At 52.3% G+C, this 21,672-nt stretch overlaps 7 protein-coding genes across 7 annotated transcripts; 3 read left to right on the top strand and 4 right to left on the bottom strand.

Moving 5' to 3' along the window:
* Nucleotides 1-41: 41 nt before the first annotated feature.
* Nucleotides 42-1,829, top strand: COL26b_011976 (uncharacterized protein; the record flags this gene model as incomplete). The annotated part of the gene is made up of 1 exon (XM_053184629.1): nucleotides 42-1,829. One exon carries the CDS (start codon nucleotides 42-44, stop codon nucleotides 1,827-1,829), a length of 1,788 nt encoding a protein of 595 aa, XP_053031432.1.
* A 2,530-nt stretch (nucleotides 1,830-4,359) lies between these two features.
* COL26b_011977 (uncharacterized protein) lies at nucleotides 4,360-5,137 on the top strand (the record flags this gene model as incomplete). The annotated part of the gene is made up of 2 exons (XM_053184630.1): nucleotides 4,360-4,451; nucleotides 4,711-5,137. The coding sequence occupies 2 exons, from the start codon at nucleotides 4,360-4,362 to the stop codon at nucleotides 5,135-5,137; spliced, it is 519 nt and encodes a 172-aa protein (XP_053031433.1).
* Nucleotides 5,138-5,732: 595 nt separating this feature from the next.
* On the bottom strand, nucleotides 5,733-6,329 carry COL26b_011978 (uncharacterized protein; the record flags this gene model as incomplete). The annotated part of the gene is made up of 3 exons (XM_053184631.1): nucleotides 5,733-5,750; nucleotides 5,803-5,940; nucleotides 5,997-6,329. The coding sequence occupies 3 exons, from the start codon at nucleotides 6,327-6,329 to the stop codon at nucleotides 5,733-5,735; spliced, it is 489 nt and encodes a 162-aa protein (XP_053031434.1).
* Nucleotides 6,330-12,174: 5,845 nt separating this feature from the next.
* COL26b_011979 (uncharacterized protein) lies at nucleotides 12,175-12,569 on the bottom strand (the record flags this gene model as incomplete). The annotated part of the gene is made up of 2 exons (XM_053184632.1): nucleotides 12,175-12,457; nucleotides 12,508-12,569. 2 exons carry the CDS (start codon nucleotides 12,567-12,569, stop codon nucleotides 12,175-12,177), a joined length of 345 nt encoding a protein of 114 aa, XP_053031435.1.
* Nucleotides 12,570-14,570: 2,001 nt separating this feature from the next.
* COL26b_011980 (uncharacterized protein) lies at nucleotides 14,571-15,566 on the top strand (the record flags this gene model as incomplete). Its single annotated transcript, XM_053184633.1, has 2 exons — nucleotides 14,571-14,910; nucleotides 14,974-15,566. The coding sequence occupies 2 exons, from the start codon at nucleotides 14,571-14,573 to the stop codon at nucleotides 15,564-15,566; spliced, it is 933 nt and encodes a 310-aa protein (XP_053031436.1).
* Nucleotides 15,567-15,614: 48 nt separating this feature from the next.
* Nucleotides 15,615-17,739, bottom strand: COL26b_011981 (uncharacterized protein; the record flags this gene model as incomplete). Its single annotated transcript, XM_053184634.1, has 4 exons — nucleotides 15,615-16,781; nucleotides 16,832-16,910; nucleotides 16,962-17,050; nucleotides 17,104-17,739. 4 exons carry the CDS (start codon nucleotides 17,737-17,739, stop codon nucleotides 15,615-15,617), a joined length of 1,971 nt encoding a protein of 656 aa, XP_053031437.1.
* Nucleotides 17,740-18,787: 1,048 nt separating this feature from the next.
* Nucleotides 18,788-21,121, bottom strand: COL26b_011982 (uncharacterized protein; the record flags this gene model as incomplete). Its single annotated transcript, XM_053184635.1, has 3 exons — nucleotides 18,788-20,276; nucleotides 20,331-20,740; nucleotides 20,792-21,121. 3 exons carry the CDS (start codon nucleotides 21,119-21,121, stop codon nucleotides 18,788-18,790), a joined length of 2,229 nt encoding a protein of 742 aa, XP_053031438.1.
* Nucleotides 21,122-21,672: the final 551 nt, after the last annotated feature.

Consider the following 21,672-nt stretch of genomic DNA (forward strand, 5'->3'; position numbering starts at 1 on the left):
AATCGCATTCTCTTCCTCGAAGGATATTCTTTCAAGACAATATGCTCAAGCCACAGGCTAACGCTATTCGGGAACTCGTCTCACTTGACGGGGTCTGGAACTTCGCCTTGGAACCTTCGACACAGCCGCAGCCGAAAGCATGGGAACATGATCTAACATCTCAACTCCAAGTCCCTGTACCAGCCAGTTACAACGACATCCTCATCGATCCAAAGATTCGAAACCATGTCGGATGGGTGTACTACCAACGTCACGCAACGATTCCTCGCGCGTGGTCTGGAAGGCGGTATGTCCTTCGCTTCGATGCCGCCACCCATCGGGGCCGTGTCTACGTGAACGATCAATTCATCACGGAACACACTGGTGGATATACGCCATTCGAGGCGGATATCACTGATGCTGTGTCGCCGGGGCAAGGGTTCCGTTTGACTGTTGCTGTCAGCAATGAGTTGGACTGGACGACGATCCCTCCAGGCAGGATCGAAGTCGAGGACGGGAAGCGAAAGCAACACTATCAACACGACTTCTTCAACTACGCTGGACTTGCTCGATCTGTGTGGCTATACTGTGTCCCACAGATACATATCTCTGATGTAACCGTCAACACCGACGTCATCGAAGGAGGAAGAGTTGGCATCGTCAACTTTGAGATCAACACCAGCCAGTCGATATCAGACTCCAAAGTCAATGTGTCACTTGGAGATGAAGACGGCAAGGTGGTTGGAAAAGCATCTGGGATGACCGGAAAGGTAGTGGTGAGCTCGGTTCATCTGTGGCAGCCGGGAGCAGCATACCTCTACCAGCTTTGTATTCAGCTCGTCAATGACGAGGATCGTGCTGAAGACTCTTACCATCTTCCCGTTGGCATAAGATCAGTCGAGTTGAAAGACAACCGGTTCTTGATTAACGACGAGCCGTTCCATTTCCGCGGGTTTGGGAAGCATGAGGATACCCCTATTCGAGGCAAAGGCCATGATGCCGCATACATGATCCACGACTTCGAGCTGATGAAGTGGGTCGGGGCCAACTCATTCCGCGCGTCGCACTATCCCTACGCAGAGGAAGTGATGGAATATGCGGATCGTCATGGAGTTATCATCATCGACGAAACGGCTGCAGTTGGCTTGAACTTGGCTGTGGTTGCCGGCCTTCACGGGTCGAAGCAGTTGCCGACATACTCCCCTGACACGGTCAGCGACAAGACGAGGACATCGCATGAGAAAGCTATTCGAGAACTCATCGACCGCGATAAGAATCATCCCTCAGTCGTCATGTGGGCCATTGCCAACGAGCCGGCGGCACATGAGCCCGGGGCAAGGGAATATTTCGAACCGTTAGTCGCCCTTGCTCGCCATCTAGACTCCCGACCGATTTGCTACGCCAACGAGTTCCAAGCAAGCGTCGACAAATGTCTTATTTCCGACCTGTTCGACGTGCTGTGTCTCAATCGCTACTACGGCTGGTACCTGCACACGGGCGACCTCGAGGCTGCTGAGACCAATCTCGAGAAGGAACTGTTGCAATGGCAAGCGAAGTTCAACAAACCCATCGTGATGTCAGAATATGGTGCCGATACTCTTGCTGGGCTGCACACTGTGGGTGATGTTCCGTGGAGTGAGGAATACCAGAGCCGCGTGTTGGAAATGAGCCACAGAGTCTTTGATCGGATAGACAGTGTCGTTGGGGAGCATGTGTGGAACTTTGCGGACTTCCAGACCCCGTCGACCTTCATCTTCCGCGTAGACGGGAACAAGAAGGGTGTGTTCACGAGAGATCGGAGGCCGAAGATGGCAGCGCATGTGCTTCGAAAGCGATGGACCGGAAGTTAGCGACACACAGCGAAAGAATACTTGCCCCTGGCAAATGTTACCAAATCAATTTATTTGCATCATCACAGGTTATGAATCATGTGTGGCCAAATTTAATTGCTATTTTGAATGGCGCGGAGACCTTTCAAGCCTCTTACCTCGGACTAGATCTAATTGGCATTTACTTGACTGACGAGGCGATTAATAAAACATGTTGTTTTCCACTGAAGTCAAATGGCATGACCAAATTATCAGGGATACTTGCGTACAAAGTCTGAGATCTGACAAAATCCTAAGTGTGTTTCGATTCAGAATGGTGACTCGGATACTTGAGCCATCGAATCTCGGTCCTCTTCCACGCAGCCTGCATGTCATTCAGCTGCATCAGACCTGCTGGCCTGGGACTTGGCGGTGTTGATTCACACTTTGATCGAATGCGCCAATGACGAAGCAGATCAGGTTCTGTGTGTACTCTTGGAGGATCTCACTGTCACCGTTTGCGATTAGTGACACAATTTGCTCGTGTTCGCGTGTGGATAACTGTTCTGATTGACCGAGCAAAAGTTCTCTGCCCTCAACGGCGGGCTTAGATATGCTGTCACTGCCCAGAATTTGGTTGTTTGCAACCTTCTCATGTTATGCAGACAGCTATTTCCGGCCTCGAGGTCAGCACTTTGGTGTAAATTTACCCCTCTTGGACAAACGGCGCAAACACCCTGGTCTGTTTGCACAGCCGAGCCTAGCCCACAGGCGATAATTACTATGGACTGTCGGATCCCGCCGACTCGAGTCAATCTCACTCGTCAAAATCATTGTATGCATTGTAAGTGATAATATTAAAACCGCTGTAGTGAATGAATTTGTTGTTTCGTGGCGCCATTATTGCCACGAGGCTGCCATCTCGAACCCACGAGAAGAGGCTTTCGCATGATCTTTCAATGTTGATACGTCAAATGAGCCTGCGATAAGTAGCATCACCCATGAGTCCTGATGATTCGTTCGCATGCTCGATCCGGGTCGTCTTTCAAATGCGAGTCCAAGCCCTGGACTCTCCCCCTCGGCGAATCCCACGTGGCGTCGTCAATTACATCTTCTCAGCTTTCGCCATGGGGTCGAGTCTTGTTTGACTGTTTGCTTTTCGTTTACAGACCATCCGTGCCCCCCATACGTCCGTAACCACGCAAGCATGCAGGTTCCAACAGGCAGCACTCCACAGCACGGATTGCCGTCAGGCCTCTAATCTGCCAGCCCAATTCCCGATTGCAACGCTTCTCTGCTTGTGCCCACCTCTTTCCACGTTGTTTAACGGGATACCCCGACGATCTGGGCTCTAATCAGCCACCAGCCTGTCAACCGAGATTCTGGGCAGATGCACCCGGTCGTTTGGCTCACTTACCAAGTAATTTGCACCCGCGCTTTGGGGCGTTCTGATTGCCCCCTTCCTCAACGCAGAACCAGGCCACGGGCAGCTGAATGAATGGGTCAGCATGCATATCCGCCTCAAAGGGAACTCCATTGTTCGTCGAGCGTGATGGTCGAGATGGTTGCGGGTGACTACATAACAAAATGGTGATGGTCGTCCTGCCAGAGACACCTGCGGTGTTCCAATTTTCAACTCGCTTTCTGCGCCTTCGCCAACACCTTGGCCTTCATCGGTTCCAAATTTCATTCCATTGTTTGTGCGACTGATCTTGCATATCGACACTCAGGTGGCAGTTTCATCTCACCGCCAGTCGCGCCTGGCGCTCAACACAACAAGCCAGCCACCTCTGCATAACACCTCCAGACGATGTCGGTCAAGGGGTCTGAGGCATGGAGGGCCGAGGACAAAGGGCCAGAGATACTATGGGTCTGTTGGGCGATGGCTGGGTTGACAACAGTTTTCGTCGTGGCGCGAGTCTGGTGTAGGCGGAGGATTGGGAGGACGTTCTACAGCGATGACTACTGCTGTATCCTGTCATTGGTATGTGCATCTATCGGGAGCTTGGGTCCACATGTGGTCTCTCCTTCAAGGATGCCGAGAGTGTCTTCGCACTGACACTGGTTCATCATAGGCTTGCATACTTGCGTCTTGTGCAGCTGCCACCGGTGCCATCAGCTATGGCTATGGCAGGCATAAGGACGTACTCACATATGAGCAGAAGAAGGGTGCCATCTTCTGGTCACATGTGGGGTTTGCTCCGGGAATCATGTCTTTTGCGATTCCGAAACTCGCGGTTGTCTCATTGTTAACGCGGTTAATGAATCCAAGGCGATATCATCTGTGGTTCCTCTGGGGTATCACAATCCTGTGTTTACTTACACACATCGTTGTCCCCGGCTTACATTTCGGTCGATGCGTTCCCGTCGCTTCAATCTGGGACGAGCATGTTCCCGGCCGTTGCTTTGACCCAAATATCACTGTCGATTACAGTATCTATGGAGGAGGTAATCTACAACTACGTGAACCTTCAGTCATGGGAGTCTTGGCTAACATCCCTGCGTAGTACTGTCAGCATTTGTAGATGTCTACCTAGCGTTGTACCCAACAGTGGTGCTATTCAGATTACAAATGGCGATGAAGAGAAAGATTGCCTTGTCTTGTGCACTTGGAGTCGGTGCTGTGTATGGAACTCCCATGAAGACTGCCCAGTGTTTCGTGAGGTTTGACTAACACTGATTCAGTGGTGGTGCTGTGGCAATTGTCAAGTCCATACGTCTGCCACAACTCAGGGAAGACGACTTCACCTGTATGACCCCACCCTCCTTGAAATGCCATGGAAGGTACTGACACGCGACCCAGATCTCACCTCTGACCTTCAAATACGAACTGTGTGAGCATTATTCCAATTTCTCGGCTGGTCGGCTCCGAGATGTAGTTGATTCTTTGCGTCGATCATACGGAACTGACTAGAGTTTACAGGGTCGAAGGCAGCACGATCACCATTGCGAGCACCATCCCTGTCCTCCAGCCCTTGCTCGAGTTGATCCTGCGACGCAACCCCTTCAGCACCGCCAAAAATACGACCGAAGAGACGCCAAAGTTCTACGAGGACTACGCTTCTCAGAGGGAGTCTCGAGGAGGAAGCAAGATCGAGCTTGGACAGCGCAAGCCCAGGCCGAAACCTAGGGACGACTTAGGCTTCACAATCATGGAGGATGACAGCCAGGAGAACATTCTACCCGAGTGCAAGAGGCCAGCCCCGGCGTTCATGTCAGACAGGCACGAGACGACTCCGCCTCAGTCTGCGAATGGTGGCATCGTCCGAACCGACGTTGTCTGCGTCTCGTTCGAGGATAGGGGTCCACTTGGAGAGAAGCTAGCTTCAAGTAAATGGGACATTGTTTGAGGCTTTGGGTATTTGATTTGGGATTGCAAGGCTCGATTGGGCTACAGAGAGCGCGTCTTCTTTTGTTCTGAATGTAGTTTACTACCCCTCTTCGGCCGACGGAGATTATCCTCTCCAGGTGGGGTTCTGTCGGTTGCGTCTCCGGATTAGCATCGTCTAAGGCTGATCTTTGTAAATACATGTTAGGCGAGTTTGATGTGCCCGCATCTCGTGTGAGGATGAAGTCTTTTGCGGACTGAATCGAGGAGTACTCTGTCACCATACATGCCACTGGAGCTGTGCGTCATACAGAGAGTTCCCTCAAATGGTAATATTTTATTTGATAATATTTCATGAGGGAAGCCTAGATCCTCAGTCCCGACGAGGATGGAACTAATAGTAGTCGGATGTCTGGTGGTATTCAAGTAGCCTAATTGGTACTCCTGCCGGCTGAATCCCGTCGAGGATCAACATCGTCAAGTCCCAGCCGCCCCAGCTCCGGTTCTTTCATTGAATTAAAAAGAAGATATGGACAAAACCGCTAAACGCCGTTGTCCGAAACCCATCCCAAGCACTGTCGCTTATCATCATGATGACCGCTTTGATATGTCATTCTCTAGCAGCCAGTAAGCGCCTAGAGGATGTCAGTAACTATTTCTCGGAGCGTCTTGATCATTGTCACGTACAGCTTGCTGGTTCTTCATGTTTTGTTGGATACCTCCAGAGAAGTCCATCTGAAGTGACTGAGTGACCGGGTTATCCTGCTGAGGGTTGCCAGTAAGGCCAGCAACCTTCTGGAGCTCAGAGAGCTGGGCATTCGCAACCTGTTGGACTGTTAGTTCTCATATACGATTCAACATCCTTTCCAGACACCACGTACAACTGCGAGACCCTGAGCGGCACCGTTGCCGGAGGGGGCGATAAGCTGGTTGGCCTGGCGGACCTGGATACCGTCGCTGACGAAGGACAGCAAGTTGGACTTGGCAACCTGGAACTGCTGCATGTTGACGGGGTTGGCCTGAAGAGATTGCATCACGGCCGCGAGACCGGCCTGCTCCTGTTGCTGGATCTGGATGTTCAGAGCAATACCGCCAGCCAGAATCTTCGCCTCGGCGCAAGCGGGGGTGTCATTCGGGGCCGGGGCCGGGGGCGGCTGGGGAGCCTGGCAGGCGGCCAAGGTGGCGAGGGAAAGGATGACAGCGTAGGCCTTCATTTTTGCGGGTTGCTTTTGTTTACTGATTATTGGTAAAGATTGAATAGTAGTTGATTAGCGTATGAAGGACCTGCCCGGGGCTGGTTGAGTAATGACCGTTGCTGCTGCTTGACGACGATGCCGAATCCAGATTCAGTACCGACCAGAGGAAAACGGGTAAAAAGGGTTGGGTCAACTGGTCTTATAAGTAAGTTGCAACGACGGGACGGCATTCAGTCTAACGCCGGCACGGTTCACGAAGCAATCATGAGATGATGCCGCGGGTGGGGAGCCATTGGCGGCAGCGCAGAAGACAGGGCGGGCCAGCGAAGGAGGTTGAAACTTCCGGATGATAGACTTTCTGTAGTGTTTTGGTGCGGTCGCCGAGTCACTGTGCTGCTTGTTTCGAACCTTGAATACCATTGGGACGAAGGAAGGATTTCCCTGATTGTCCAGTCGCACAGACGGTGCATTGAGATGCAGGGTATCAGAGTAGCCACACAGCCCACGAATCACATCCCTGGTGGCAGGGCGCCGGTCCAGATTCCACCTGCCCTTCTCCCCCTCTGCCGACTCGTGGCCGGCTTCATAAGGCAGGACGAGTCCGAACTTGCGGAGCGGATTGGTGTTGGTTGGCACCTTCACAGGGGGGCCGCCGGCGGTCCCCGTCCAGACGTCACAACTTTACGTCTCGGCCTTCGAACTTAGATTGGAATGGTGCCCTTCCTTCCCGCTCTCTTTTGGTCCATTCTCGTCCCTCTTCTCCTCGAAATTCAGGGGGACTGGTGAGTCTTGCCGACTGCCAACATGGCTACATCCATGACTCGTCTGAAGGATGTTTCCGCTGCCCACACCCATCAATGCTGAAAAGAGTACTTTCTCCGAGAAGCTTAATGACAGCGCCGTCGCTAGAATAGGCTAAGCTTTTGGTTAGTCATCTCCCGTCCTTGGGTGATGCTACTACAAGCAGCCTCAACAGGCCAAAGGTGGCCCAAAATAAGCCAAAAGGAACGGATGGCAGTTCAAACACCCGTCCTCAAAACCTGCAAGTTGACAACTTAATTGCTTGTTTGCCTGTCCGGGTCTCTCCCTTCTTCTCTGAATTGAAGGAAAGCGCAGTTTCATATGGCCCGTAGCGAAATTGAGTGTCTGGTGCTCTGGCCCCAATGGTCAACCAGGCCAGCAGCTGGCTGAGGCCCGGCCTCTTAACAGACTCTTAACAGAGTGTCATATAATTTCCTTGGCAGTTTGATAGGGCTGCACATGAACGGCCTGGATCTCGGTCACCCTTCCCTCCAATCCCTTCCCACGTTGTGGAAGCTGCGGGAGGCGTTCGCTCACCCGCTAAAAAATGTTTCCTCGGATCTACAGAAACTCTCCCTCGGGCTGTCCCAGATGTTTGGCTCTCACTGATCAGACTGAGCGCCACCATCTTCGCGGAGATTAACACTACTCCGTCGCCAACGGAAGTCCATGTGCGCCACCACGCTTGCATGCAATCGAGCCCACCATCTTCGATTCTAAGAATCTGTCATGTGCACACTGCATTGTAGAATAGGCGAGGTGATCATACCAACTAAGAAAGATGTTATGAGTGTCAGCCCCAACCACGAGCCTCATCCCGGAAACGCTCATGGTAATAAGCCAGCCCGTGTTTTGACCAGTACCACACCACACCACACCACATTCATCTTCTCATGCAAATCAAGGCTCTTGTGTCTTCAAATTTGAAACCCTTGCTGGGATTTTCATACCCAATATGATGGGCGAACACTCCTCTCGGCGCGCTCTTGGCAAAAGGCCGATCCCGAGACGTGCAACGGTGCGATGGAGGTCGCGTTCCACAAGAATCGCCGATGGTAGGCTGCATGACTTATCGCCAGATACGACAAGCGCGTTATCTTAGATATTGTATGCTATATAGCCCCAGATAACAGCATCTTGAATCAGCTAAGCCATGCTGTGGAGACTGAAAAAAAAATGCCCTGCGGAATGAGCCATCCCGGAGGATCATGATAGAAACGCGATCGAGAAACAATTGCTTTTACTACCTGTCATACCTGCAGAAGCTATGATCACAAGCCGGGCAGAAACTATCTTCCCGCAACTGTAGTTCAAACGCATTTTGAGTGATTTGCAAACACACTTTGAGTGCTTCTCGTTCAACGGCATCCCGCATTGGAAGACAAGCGAGACCGCAGGAAGCGATTGCCTCAAGATCAGGGCGCTGAGCTAGAGGATAAACTCAAGCTTGTGGGGATCCGCGCCTATGACGGTTAGGCGATAGGTTGAGATGGTGTGCAGCAACATGCCACTTTTGACTGGACTTCTCCGCCTTGAATTTCCGTCCGAAGTCTGCATAAGGGGCAGGGTCGCAGTCGCGAGGTGTCTCGAATGTGAAGTATCCAGTCGCACTGCGTCTCGCCCGCCAGTGGGGTTTCTGTCAACCATAAGCCAGACAAGCAATGCCTAGAGTCAGTCAGGCCCAAGGGGCAGCGATCCTCACTGTCGTAGTCAGAGGTAAACCCAAAGACCCCAGCTGTAAGGCGTTTTCCCCTGCGCTAGTACCAATGAGTTTGTCGGAGAAATAATAGTCGAGGCCAACGGAAATCCCACGATGCCCAGCTTCCTCAGGCCGTTAGTGAGTTTTCCGGATCGACGGCTTCCATCTGAAATCTGACCTTTCCTAGCGCCACAAAGGTCTAATTGTAGAATAGGCTTCTGTGAACAGCCCGCCAGCTGAGGATTTCCCACATGCCGAATATTTAGAGTCTGCAACGACTTTTTTGGACGATAAAGGCAACGGCGGGAGGACGATAGAGACGAAAAAGGTCGGCCAGGACCGCGGCATAAACATAGGTGGGAGGATGATGGGATCAATTATCGAGTGATAGAATCTAAGTTATCGCTACTGTTCACGAGTAAGGCAATCGCACGAGATATCTCCGCGAAACGACCGTGCCCGAGTCGCTTGCGCCCTCGGGGCGCTTCGGATCCGTGTTGAGCTCTCGCGGAGACCTCGCGGAGTTCGGATATCCCTGTCTGTTCTTGTCACCGCGTGCCCGGGCGCAACAGGGATCAGCTTCCTTAATAAGCCCGCGCGCGCGACGGCCGGACTGGCCCTGGGCAAAAGTGCGGCCTCGATTAATATGGCGTGTCAACTCGTGTAGGGAGCTCATTAGAGGGACGGCCCATTGGAGATTCAATGCCGTTGAACTGGATGCTTCTTTCGTAAAGTCAATTTCGATTCCACGTGTGACGGGATAGACGACCCTGGAGCTAGCCGGAGCTAACCTTACGGAAACGCAGATTCACCAAAGAGCTGTCGAATTGCTGGTAATTAACTGCCAAGGCTCGGATTCGCTGTTGGCGACCAAACACCTTGGCACGAATGCGACATCCAATCTCAGAATCGCCCGGCTGGCTAGGGTTTCCGAGGGTCCGTTTTTCCCTGCCGATGACCCCGCGCAAAGGGCGCCGACACGCGTCGGCTTTCGTTGCACAATGACGCTATTCGCATTACCGCCTGCCTGTTCGAAATCTTGGCGAGAGCGAAAGCGGTTAGCCGAGTGAGACCTCAACGCGTCGCCATCGCCAACACAAGCGAGCTTGGCAAAGCAAAAAGCACATATCACGCGAGATGGAAGAAATGTTTCAATCCTCAAGGTTGTCGGACCGTCCGAGAAACGATGTATTGGCTATCTCTTTTTCCGCTCTGCGCTACACAAATCGCTGGGGCGTTCAATGAACCCGCGTTAAAAGTTCAAAACCCAGGACTAGACTGGACACGAGAATCTTTCGTCGAATCGTCATTTGAGGGGGATCAAACGCAGTCAGAACAACGCAGGTTCTTGACCGAGAAGACCAAAGGTAAGGCAACAATCAAATGATAGTCCAGATAAATTCGATTCTAACACGACCAGGGTTTACTGTTGACGGAAAGACCCTCCCAAACGTTCACTTTGATGCTGGAGAGTCTTATGCGGGCCTGCTTCCAGTGAATTCTTCTGTGGCCAAGGATGACTTGCAAGAGCTATACTTCTGGTTCTTCCCCTCTAAAGAGCCACCGGCTGAAAATGAGATCATCATTTGGCTCACTGGTGGTGTAAGTCTTCTTTCGGTTTCCATGCACATTGGTGGTGTTAAAGACGAAAAGCTAATCAAGATGCAGCCTGGTTGCTCTTCCATTGGTGAACTTCTTCAAGAAAATGGCCCCATATCGTGGAAGCCTGGAACCTTCGGGCCTGTGCAAAACCCCTGGAGCTGGCACCGCCTGAGCAATGTTGTGTGGATTGAACAACCCGTGGGAACAGGCTTCTCTCAGGGTCCGGTAACGGCTACTGACGAAAGAGATGTCGCAAGACAGTTCATGGGATTCTGGAAAGCCTTTGTTGACACGTTCGACTTGCATGGCTACAAAGTCTTTGTTACTGGGTCTTCCTATAGCGGCCTGTTCTCTCCGTACATCTCGAGTGCCATGCTTGATGCAGAGGATACGGATTATTTCAACGTCAAGGGCATGATGATCTTTGATCCTTCGATATCGCAACGGAGCATTGGTCAGCAATTTGGAGTGACCAAGACTCTCGAGTACTGGGGTCCTGTCTTCACGCTGAACCACACAGCAAGGGCGAAAGTCAATGAAATCGATCAAAGATGTGGCTACAGCGAGTATGTGGACAAATATATGACTTTCCCACCGTCAGGAACTCAGCCAGTCGACGTCCCGAGAGCTTGGAACCCAGATAACGAGTACATTCCAGAGTGTGACATCCTGTCATTCGTCGCTGAAGCAGAGAGAGTTGCAAATCCATGCTTTAGTCTCTACAATGTCCTTCAGACCTGCCCACTTGCGTACGACCCCATCGGCTTTACCGACAACAGGCTCCGTCATCCGTCAGCTGGTCCGATTTACTTTGACCGAGAAGACGTCAAAGCCGCCATCGATGCTCCTGTTGACAAGGAGTGGCGATTTTGCAGCAGAGAGCCCGTATTTGTAGATGACATCGACAACTCCAACAACCCAGGTCCTGGAAGTTTGCCTGTTATCCCTGGCATTATCGAGAGAACCAAAAACGTAATCATCGGGCACGGATTGCAAGACTTCATCTTGCAGAGCACTGGCACCTTGCTTGGTATCCAGAACATGACATGGGGCGGGATACAGGGGTTCCAAGTGCGACCTGAGAATACACTGAACATACCGCTTCACCCAGATATGGAAGCTTTTGGTGGTAGTGGTGAGCTTGGGGTATGGCATTCAGAGAGAGGTCTCACGTATTTCGAGACCCCGATGTCTGGCCACTTCGTTGGTCGTGATGCACCATTTATCTCGTTTCGAGCACTAGAGGTACTATTGGGGCGAGTGGAGGGCTTTGGGTCAACAGCCCCATTTACGAGGGACTACAAGGTGGACGCCCGGAGCGAAGAGCTCTGAGATACGACTCTGTCAACAATATCAATATCGACTGATTGCTGCATTGAGAACGAGACAAGACCTTGCGATTAGCCTGATACAAATATTCACAGAAACCGCCTAATCCTTTGGTGGCTGCAGCTACATTTTCTCTCTCTGCACTTAACTTCTTCATTCGACGATGAGAATAATGGAAATGACGATGGTGTTAATAATTACAGTCACCTTATACTATCAATAGACGTAACGATGACGACAGCAATAATAGTATTTGGTATAAACCCATGGGAAAAGTGGGTGGCCTCTATCAATCCCCTCTTTCTAGTATGCATACATAACCATGAAACAGATATCCTGACGCCATCCCATGCCAGTTTGACGTGAAACAATTGAAGCCATGCTCAAACTGACGCACTTTAGTATAGTCATTTCAACCCCAGTCCTCTCGGATCAAGCACTAAGTGCCCACGCTCGCAGCCCCGCAACCTCGCCCGCTGTGCATGGCTTGTTATCGTACAACACGCGGTGCTTTGGAATCTTGTCGTCCTTGGTCGGGATCTGAAGGACAATGCTTTCCGTTGCGCCAGGAAAAATGGAGCCATGCCCTTCTTCGGTAAGGTCCGCGGTGTCAGTGGCAAACAGCAAGCCAAACTCTCCACCCTTCGTTGTCAAGGTAGTGGAGCTGTTGTCTGGCAAAGTGATGACACCAAGGCCTCCAACCAAAACTACCCACCTAAGCTGTGTCAATGTTTCATATTGTCTTCTTTGACCGGGTAAACGTACTGATTGGTGGGTGCAGGATGGAAACCACTGTCGAAGCCGGCAGGGACGACATTGTACGACATCTTTGAGACATCTCCGAGAACTGTTGTTTTGGTATCAACGAGTCCAGATTGGGTTGAGGAGCGGAAAGGCTCGTCCAACTCCCAGCATTCGAATCGCGAGGCGTTGTTGTACCTGCCAATGGCGGTGACGTTCAACTTAGTTTCCATCGCCGTGGTTAAGGCAGCAAAGATGGCCAGCAACCGGACTGAAGTTGAAGGAAACATGTTGGGGCTTGAAGTAGTTACAAAATGTTTGAGTTCTATGCGATGATGACGAGCAATATTTAGATTGAAGAAGCCTGGCTGAAGTGCCTTTATAGTTTTTAAGCTGGTATTCGAGATTCTTCCATTGTCCCACACCGCAACCAGTTCTGTTCTTAGCGTTCACTAAAGTCAAAATGGTGTCTGTCGCCCTCGGCCTCAGCCTCATCCTCAAAACCTGTCCGTCAGAGCCCCTTTCCCCCAAGGTTGACATTTTTCGAAGGCCCCCATGTTGTGGATTTAGTTGCTTGGGGGTGTTGAGTCTCAGCCAGGCAGTGAGCATACTGTCGGGCGAAAGAAGTGCTGAGTTTGGTGGCCTAAACGACTTCATCTTAGCTTGGCCAACCCTTTTCATAAGCTGCGCCACTGGCATGAGACCTTATAGGGCTACAGGTTGGGTTGCATGCGAAGGCTGAGAGCGGAGTTGGGTCCGGACCCCAAGGCTCATCTTAGAAATCACGTCAGCCAACCAACGGTCTCCAAAGCTGGGCGGACTACGCGTGACATTGTCAGATGCTTGGAAGCCCAGATGTGATAGGAATTGACCCAAAAGGGCAATGATTGCTTTTTGCTGAAGAATGTCGAAAGAAAACAGAAATTGTGATAGATCCTGTCAAATCGGGGGCCATGGTTCGCCCGAAATGAAGAAAATGTCAGATAAATATGGCCTGATGGGTGCGCAATGCAACATTCAATTGCAATGCAGTCAAGATTCGTTCTATGGGCTCTCTCCATACGAAGGGATATGAAGTTTGAGATCTCGCGTACCCCGAGATGTTTACAAGCAACTTGGTAGGTCATTTTGGCGTACAAGGTAGGGTTGCCAGCCAAACAGCGTACTATCATGGCGGACTTATCTTTTGAACTTCCTTGGAAAGGAACAGAACATCCTCAACCAACGAAGTATTCGTAAGTCCCAAGTGGAGGTTTAGTCAATGCTATCTGATTGTCAAATACCAATCAGAATTAACGTCACCCGGTCCGCGATCCACAAGAGCCACCGGAGAATGTCGTGGAGGTACCACTAGGAGTTGAATCACATGACGTTTTGGACGTCCAATGATTGATGGACAAATTTCAAATGACCTTTCCATTTCCTAAAGTTGTGAATTATTGAGAACAAAGAAAATCTGCATCGTCAGTTTTGACTGGCCGAGTCGACGGATGATGGGTGCGCCACCGTAACACAGGTTCGGGGTTTATCCCGGTTCCCCGAAAGTGGGTTTCTACCCCACCCCTCGGTGAAGAATCGTCTGTTTCGCCCCTCGATCCATCGCAACTCACGACACAAGTCCACAATGCCGCAACATACAAGAAGTCGAACAGGTTGCTTGACCTGCCGGTAATTAACCCTCATCACCTTCTGAGCTCTCAGACTGACTGAAGTGCAGAGACGATGGCTACAAGTGCGACGAGGCGAAGCCGAATTGCGGCCGATGCGTCCGGCTCGGTAAGGTCTGTAAGGGGTACGGTCTCAGGGTGAGATGGAAGGCTACCGATGTGTCGACGGTTCCCTCCAAGGTCACGAAACGACGGAGCCCAAAAGCGAAAGGCTCCACAGCACCTCAGAAAGGCGCGTTCAAGCCAACATCTCCTGAACAGACTGGGATGGCGATACCAGGTTTTGCTTGGCCATCATCAACTGCGCCATCAACTGAAACAAGCCTCATTCGAAATCCATCGTACATCCCATCGGATATCTCCTCAACGAACAGATTCTTACTCCATCACTGGAACTCATCTCTAGCGAGCCTAGTCTCCATGGCCTCCGGCAGACAGAACCCATTCCTCATTCACCTGACGCCCATGATGCTGCGCTCGTCAGCCCTCCTGTTCTCCATCTCCTCCATGGCTGCAGGACATCTTGCAGTACTCCGAAAAGACGAGAGTCTCCGGACAGTGGCATCGAGACACATGCTCATGGCCGTATCATCACTTCGAGAGTCACTCCAGACAGAGAACCCAGAGCTATCCCTCGCCACCATCATGATGCTCCAGATTTCTGACAGACTGTTCAACACGGACAGTCAGATTGATCACCTCGCTGGTGCGAAAGCTGTGATCATGCACTCAGGAGGACCTAGTAACTGGACGAGCTCTAGTGCGCAGTTTCTTCTGAGCCTCTGCTTTTACCATGACGTCATGTCATCAATTTCTCGCACAGCGAAGCCGCTCTTGAGCATGACGAATGTGGCCCCATTGGAGGGCTTGCACAGCCTAGAGAAGCTTACATCACTTCTCTCTATCGTTGGCACAATCAGCAAAATGCAGGGGCAGTCGGGCGAAGCACACCAGCGACGAGGCTTCAACATCAGGAAGAACTTGCTGTCCATGGACTCGTCCACAGATGGGGACCAGGACATCGAGAATACAATCCAGGCATACAGGCATGCGGCTATTGTCTATCTCTACCGAGTCTGGGACGATGGCACGGAGCCTCCAAAGCCATTTCATGCAGAGCAATGCATTCATCATCTACTGAAGGTCCCAATCACATCCTCGTTCTGCTCGGCCCATGCCTGGCCTCTCTGGACCGCAGGATGCGAGTCGGTCGATCCTCAGAACCGGCAGCTCGTTCTCGGAAGAATCAAAGAAATGTACGAAAGCAGACGGCTGCCGTCCCTGGTGCGGGTTCAACAAGACATGGAAGAGGTTTGGGTCGCGAAGGACGCCCAGCGGATGCAGTTTGGAACGGAAAATGTGGATTGCTGCAAGATGATTTTGGATAACCGTCACCGAGAGGCAGACCTAGTCTGATTCTATCTCTACGAAATCCTCTCTTCGCTATCTTCTCACTCGATGCAATTACTGTCTCTTGGGAGTAGCCGATGACTGTCCAAGGCCAAGGCAAGAGGCAATCTTGAAGAAGACATCCGTGTTGTCATACACGCCAGCGAATGTCTGTTGGCAGGGACCCATCGCGAAGAGTGGCACATCCGTAATTGAGTGGACGCCTGACGACGAAGATACCGGCAACGTTCCCTGAACAAAGAAGCCACCCTCACCATCCTCTGGGTTAGCCACATATCCATCATCTCCGCTGACGACCACCTTACGAGGCGACTCGTGCAGTTGGTAGTTCTCCCTCCGATCGGGGCTTGCTCCGAAACCGGGCGCAATGGCATAACGAGGGCTCCAGTTCAAGGGGAAGTTAGGACCGGTCCCATACTCGATGCCATCAGGTCGTTCAACAGTGTAGTGAGACAGACCAGAGCGCTCATAAATGCCGATCGCGTCACGCTTCTTGCGATCAGTGTCTTGGGCGGCAAGATACTTTGTGTCTGCTACGCCGAAGACGTCGAAACCATGGCCGTGGTCTGCGGTGACGACGATGAGGGTCTCCTCCAGCTCGCCGACCTCCTTGAGCTTCTTCACGGTCGCACGGATCGTATCGTCGAACTCGAGGAGATCGCCGAGGGCCCTGTCATAGTCGAGGGCGTGCATCTGCTTATCAATCGACGCACCTTCAGACATGAGGAAGAAGCCGGTGTCGTTGCTGCGCTCGAGCAGGATGTCGAGCGCCTTGAGAGTCATGTCCTTCAACCCAGGGAGGTCGAGCGGCGGGGAACCGTCTCCGGAGGGGTGGGTCTCTAGTTCAGCAATGTTATCGGTCAAGATGTTTCTATCAAGCCACACGGGCAAGTGGGAGAGGGAAAACACGCCCAAGGCAGGGGTGTCGATCGGTGCTTTCTTGAGTGATGTCGCGTTCCAGCTGACGGAGTATCCCTGGTTACGGAACTCTTCGTAGTAATCCTTGCCCAGGTATGAGGTGGATCCTGGAAGGAAGGTGGAGGCACCGCCGCCAAAGTAGACGTCTGGTCCGGGATGGGTGCTCCACGAATAGTTCGTCATGCCGTTGAGCGCTTGGTCGATGAGAGATCCGGCGTTGGAGCGGGATCGGCTGTGGCCAGTGAGAGCAGCCGGGGTTGCGTCGTCGAGGGCGGCGGTTGTCACTGCACCCCATGCGGATCCCTACCAGATGGTCAGAGATATTTCAGCCTTGCTTTTTGTAGTTTTCTTACCCAGATTCTTGTCACCATTTCCACAATGGTCTCAACCTTGGGATCGTCAAAGTCATCGTCGGATGAGTCAGAGTACACACTAGGCATGTTAGCTACCAAGGCACAAATATCGCCAATAGAGCTGTCTTACCCCATAGAGTCTGATGTTCCCTTGTGGCCGGAGTATAGCGCCGAGGCTGAGTTCGCGCTGTCTGTGACAAAGCTGTCGACTGAGTGAGTCTACCCAAACGTCAGCCTTGACCTTCAAATCACACTCGCTTGATGCAACTCACCATCTGGTGACCGAGAATCGGGAACTCGTCCATCTGCATCCTCGACTGGTACTTCCCGTTCACACTCTTGTGACCCAACAATCTCGCCGCCGTGATCATGTTCGTCGTCATACCATCTCCAATGAACAAAATCACATTCTTAGCCTTCTTCTCCTCGGCAAGCGGCCGCACAAACCACTCCCCCAGAGTCTTCTTCGTGCCGTTGTAGTAGCTCAGCTCGACCGTGTAGTTTCCCGGCTCATACAGCGACAAATGGCGGTACGCCTTCGACGCGACGTTGACAACAGACTTCTCCCCCGCATCCTGGGCAAAAAGGTCCTCATACCACGAGAACGTCCACGTCTCCAGCTGCGGCTCGTCGAGCGCGAAGAACTCCGTCACCGGCACGCCGTCGGGCTTGCTGTTGCTAGCGATCGTGAGCGTGAACTCCGTGTCCGGCACGCCGTCGTTGAAGGCCTCGGTGCCGTTGACGGGCGCGTGGACCTCGACGCGGATGTCAAAGTTCTGGCCGGGGAGGAAGTTGGCTTGGTCTGGCGGGAAGACGCAGCCGAGGTCGGGGCAGGCGCCGAGACGTTGGAAGGTTTGGGCGAGGGCCGCGGGGGCGGATGCCAAGAGGACCAAGGCGAGGGCGGACATCGCGGGTGAGGTGACGATGGGATGGTCCACCGAGGAGGGGAGGGCTTGGGGTGACTGCTACTGAGCGTGCCACGAGGAGGGTTTGCGGTCATATACATATCCGCGTGTCACGATGCCAATTCCCCAACCTCCTCTTCGTCGGTGGCTTCATGATATGTGGCTAACTCGACATAGAAGGTCGTCCAAGGTGCCGCGCAAGCATTCTCCCAACTCCCGGGGCGGAAACCGGGGAATACTCCTCAATGGATCCATGCTGTGACCAGTGAACTCGACTTATCACGAAGAATGAGGATCGGCGTCGTCCGACAGCCACTGACCGACCTGTCATGAGGTGGGGGAAGACAGGCATTGCAAGCGCAGTATCATTCTTGGCTTGCAGCTTCATTGCTGCGTACCCCGCTCCGTTGGTGATTTTCCCCCTCACCAGGTCTCGATAAGCACGCGACCAGTTGCCGAGTTTGCTGGGAATGATAGGATGGTTTGATCTTGGCTGTTGGCAGTGGGAAGCTTAGGCCGGAGGAAGGGTGAGGGAAGATGCTCGGAGGAACCGGGGATCTGATCATTTTCGCCCTATTCCATCTCCAAGCATAAATGCAATGCAGGTGGAACATGCACAGGCACGTAAACTCAATTGATGACGCCTAAAGTATACGTAACAGTAAAGCAAAGACTTTTTTTTAAATGGATTGGAAGTATCGAACACCAGGTTGGTGAACGAGGTCCATGGATTTCGCTATTCATCGAAGACGACGTTGTAGGTTTCTGCCGAACCCATGGCCACGGAATCGTATGAAATTGGGGTTCATCCGAAATCCTCTCAAAAACAAGCCAAATCGCCAAGAAACCTTTCTTTGCAGCGATAAGGCTAGTTCCTGATTCATGCTCAACGGCCGGTGCCAAGACGAACGCCGTTTGCCAAGGCTTCGCCATATCTCTCGGCCACCAACGCACAAAATCACGCAGCGTACAAAGTTTTCAACAAGCAAAATTTCTCCAATGTATTGATTGCCATCTCTTCCATGGGGCTCCAACCCAGGACGTTCAAAGGTTATCTAAACGCCTCAAAACTCTCGTCCGTCACCCAACCCACCATACAGACCAGCCCGGTTCTAGCCGCATCTCTGCAGTCTCTCGCCAAGTCCCCTTGACCAGTAGCATCGTATGCGTCTGCAGTCAACTTCAATGCCTTGATGACCTCAAAGGTGGTCACGGCCTGCGTGTTCTTGTACATCCACAACCTCTCCCCACGAACCGGCTCAACGAACCCAAAGTTGCGGAAGACCTCGTTGCCCCATTTGATGACCTTGGCCCACTGCTTCCTCGTATACAACGCCTCGATAAGCCACATCGTCGGCCAGACGAGCATCAACCTCGGCAACTTCAACTCGTCGTAGACTTCGGGTTCGTGGAGAGCGGCGAGCTTGCCAGCCATCCTCTCAATCTGCCGAATCGTCGCGTCGGGGTGGAACTTCACCGGGTTCTTCTTCTTGATCGTGCGTTGCAACTCAGCTAGCGCTGAGACGCGCTTCTTGTGTTGCTCCAATGGCGATTTGGCCTCCCCGTCACAAAGATCGCAGCTGCACTCGAAGCCCCACGTCCTCCGGAACTGCGGCACACGGAGAAGAAACGCGGCTTTAGGCGGGAGATAGATGTGCGTAATCTCTGTGCCCTTCGGGATATCCACGGTAGCTCTGACGAAAAGCATGTCTCCGACAAAAGACCGGTTGCAGTTTGGAAGGCAGGAGTGGTTGGCATAAGCTGAGTACACCCAAAGCCCGCGCGACATGCCATCCTTCCACATGTTCCACTCCCCGTTTGCGGCCTGTGCAGAGACGTGTGCACCGCTGAAGCAGTTCTTTCTTCGGATCGACTCGAGAAGGAAGACGTCGATGATAGGCTTGCCGTCGACTTCGGTCCCTTCTAGTCCGGATCGCTTGTATGTCCCACCATAGAGATCGAGAACCTTCTTATGCATGGTGGGATTGTCTGCGCAGAGCTCGATGAGTTGGGCATATGCAGCAGCAGAGTTGTGCTCTGGGTTGAACTCGTTGGGCACGCTGGTCGCCTTCTCCGCGAAGACAAGCTCGCCCGCCTTGATATCCTCCGTTGCGAACAGACCTCGCCCATGGTGTGGTGAGTCTCTAATCTCGGTCCTTGAAAAGAAGCTGGCGCGGTCGATGTGGATATTCTCTGGGGTGACGTCTTTGGCCATGTCGGGAAAGTTGTAGACGCCTTTCTCCTCTTCTAGTCGTGCAAGACATCGTTCGTATTCCTTCTCCACGTTGGACGTCGGTGGCTTGAGGGCAAGAGCGGAGTCTAAGTGTTGCTTGCTTGTTTGGAAGTCGGTAAGTTCGTATGAAGCTCTCGCTGCAAGGAAGTAAACCTTCCAGTCCGAGGAACCTCCAATCGCGGCAAGAGCGTCTGAGAATGCGTCATCGAAGCGTTTGAGAGTGAGATTTATGCTAGCACGTTTCAAGAAAATGCTGCTCCGGAAGGAGTGGTCGGCGTCACCTGCCACTTCGAGAGCCTTTGTATAGCTGTGAAAGTGTTAGCCAACTGGGAAGATGGCGAGCGGATCTGACGACACACACTTTTCAGCCGCCAACGGAAGTTCCTTGGACATGAAGGCTCTGTCACCTGCAGTTCCCCAGTCCACCGCCTCGCGGGTCTCATGTGGCTCTCTCCATGGAGTTGGTATCAGGGATTCATCTCGGCCTTGCTGGAGCCTGATGATGTCTGATGGGTGATCGACGCAAAGCATATAATCATTTTCCCCGCTGAATTTGTAGTACGGTTCTTTGATAAGAACGATGGTTCCTTCTGGGATGGACTGAAGGATGTTGGAGGTGCTTTGGTTGTACAACGCCAGCTTGTCAACATTTCCATGCTCGTCTTCGACCACGGTGATCGTCCCAGCACCTTGGTAAGGCGGAGAGATCGCTTTGACGACCAGGTATTTGTCTTCGTGGTGAGTTTCTACAAGAAGCTCATCCAGTCTGATCTGTGATAAAATCAATACGTCGCATGCATGTACGAGAATAGGCTAACTGACAGGGGATAAATCCTTAATCGGCTTGCCTGACGGCGGATAGGCCAGAGCCAGGACCACTTTCTTCACCATTCGCGGGGCTTTTCCTTCACTGGCCTTCCGTTGTTGCTCGACATAGCGATTGTGCATGCGCAGAAGAGCTTCCTTGGGTGCTCTTGTCGGCGGCGGCTTGCCAGCATGCGCCTCGGCCTTCTGGAGGAACTCGAGGGAGACATCTGGGTCAACGTCGACGAGGATCTCCTCGACACCAATTTGGAGATTAAAGTCAACGGTACTGATCGTCGGATCCGTGGCCGGGGTTGTTTCGACGTCTTCGTTGTTGCCGACGGCCATGATCGGTATCTTTCGGATCGCAAGTCCTGCAATGTGAAGGGTTATGGGTCAGGGTCAACTGGAGGGCACCTTCCATGGGAAGATTGCCAAAGTTCACCTCCAGGGGGACAGAGCATATTTATGCATATTTTACCATCAATCTCCAACAGCTGTCATCTAAACGGTCTCGGCACGCTACCGATTAGAGAATCTCGGAAGTGGTGTGGCGTGTGTTCGATGGGGTCTCCAATTCAGGCAGATTCCCAAAAAGGGCACCAATCGCAACAGCTCCGTGATGATGACCAGGATCTCCGCACTGAATTGGCCTACTCTTCGGAATGTGTGAGTCCGCATCTTGGATTGATGCAACCTCATCGAGCCAGACTGTAATCTTTCTGCTTCGATATGAGTGAACGCCATGGTTTGCCAAGAATGACAGGCTGAAGCATTGGGTGGTCGAGTTGCGAAGCCTTTGCAGATAGTTCGTCCAGACATTTGGCATCTCAGGCGACATGGAGCCAGCACCTGAGAAGTCAGTCGAGCTTCAACCAACTACTCAATAGCAAGAGAGC

Source organism: Colletotrichum chrysophilum, assembly GCF_026319265.1.
Source record: "Colletotrichum chrysophilum strain AFK26 chromosome Unknown scaffold_158, whole genome shotgun sequence".
NCBI classification, from domain to species: Eukaryota; Fungi; Ascomycota; class Sordariomycetes; order Glomerellales; family Glomerellaceae; genus Colletotrichum; species Colletotrichum chrysophilum.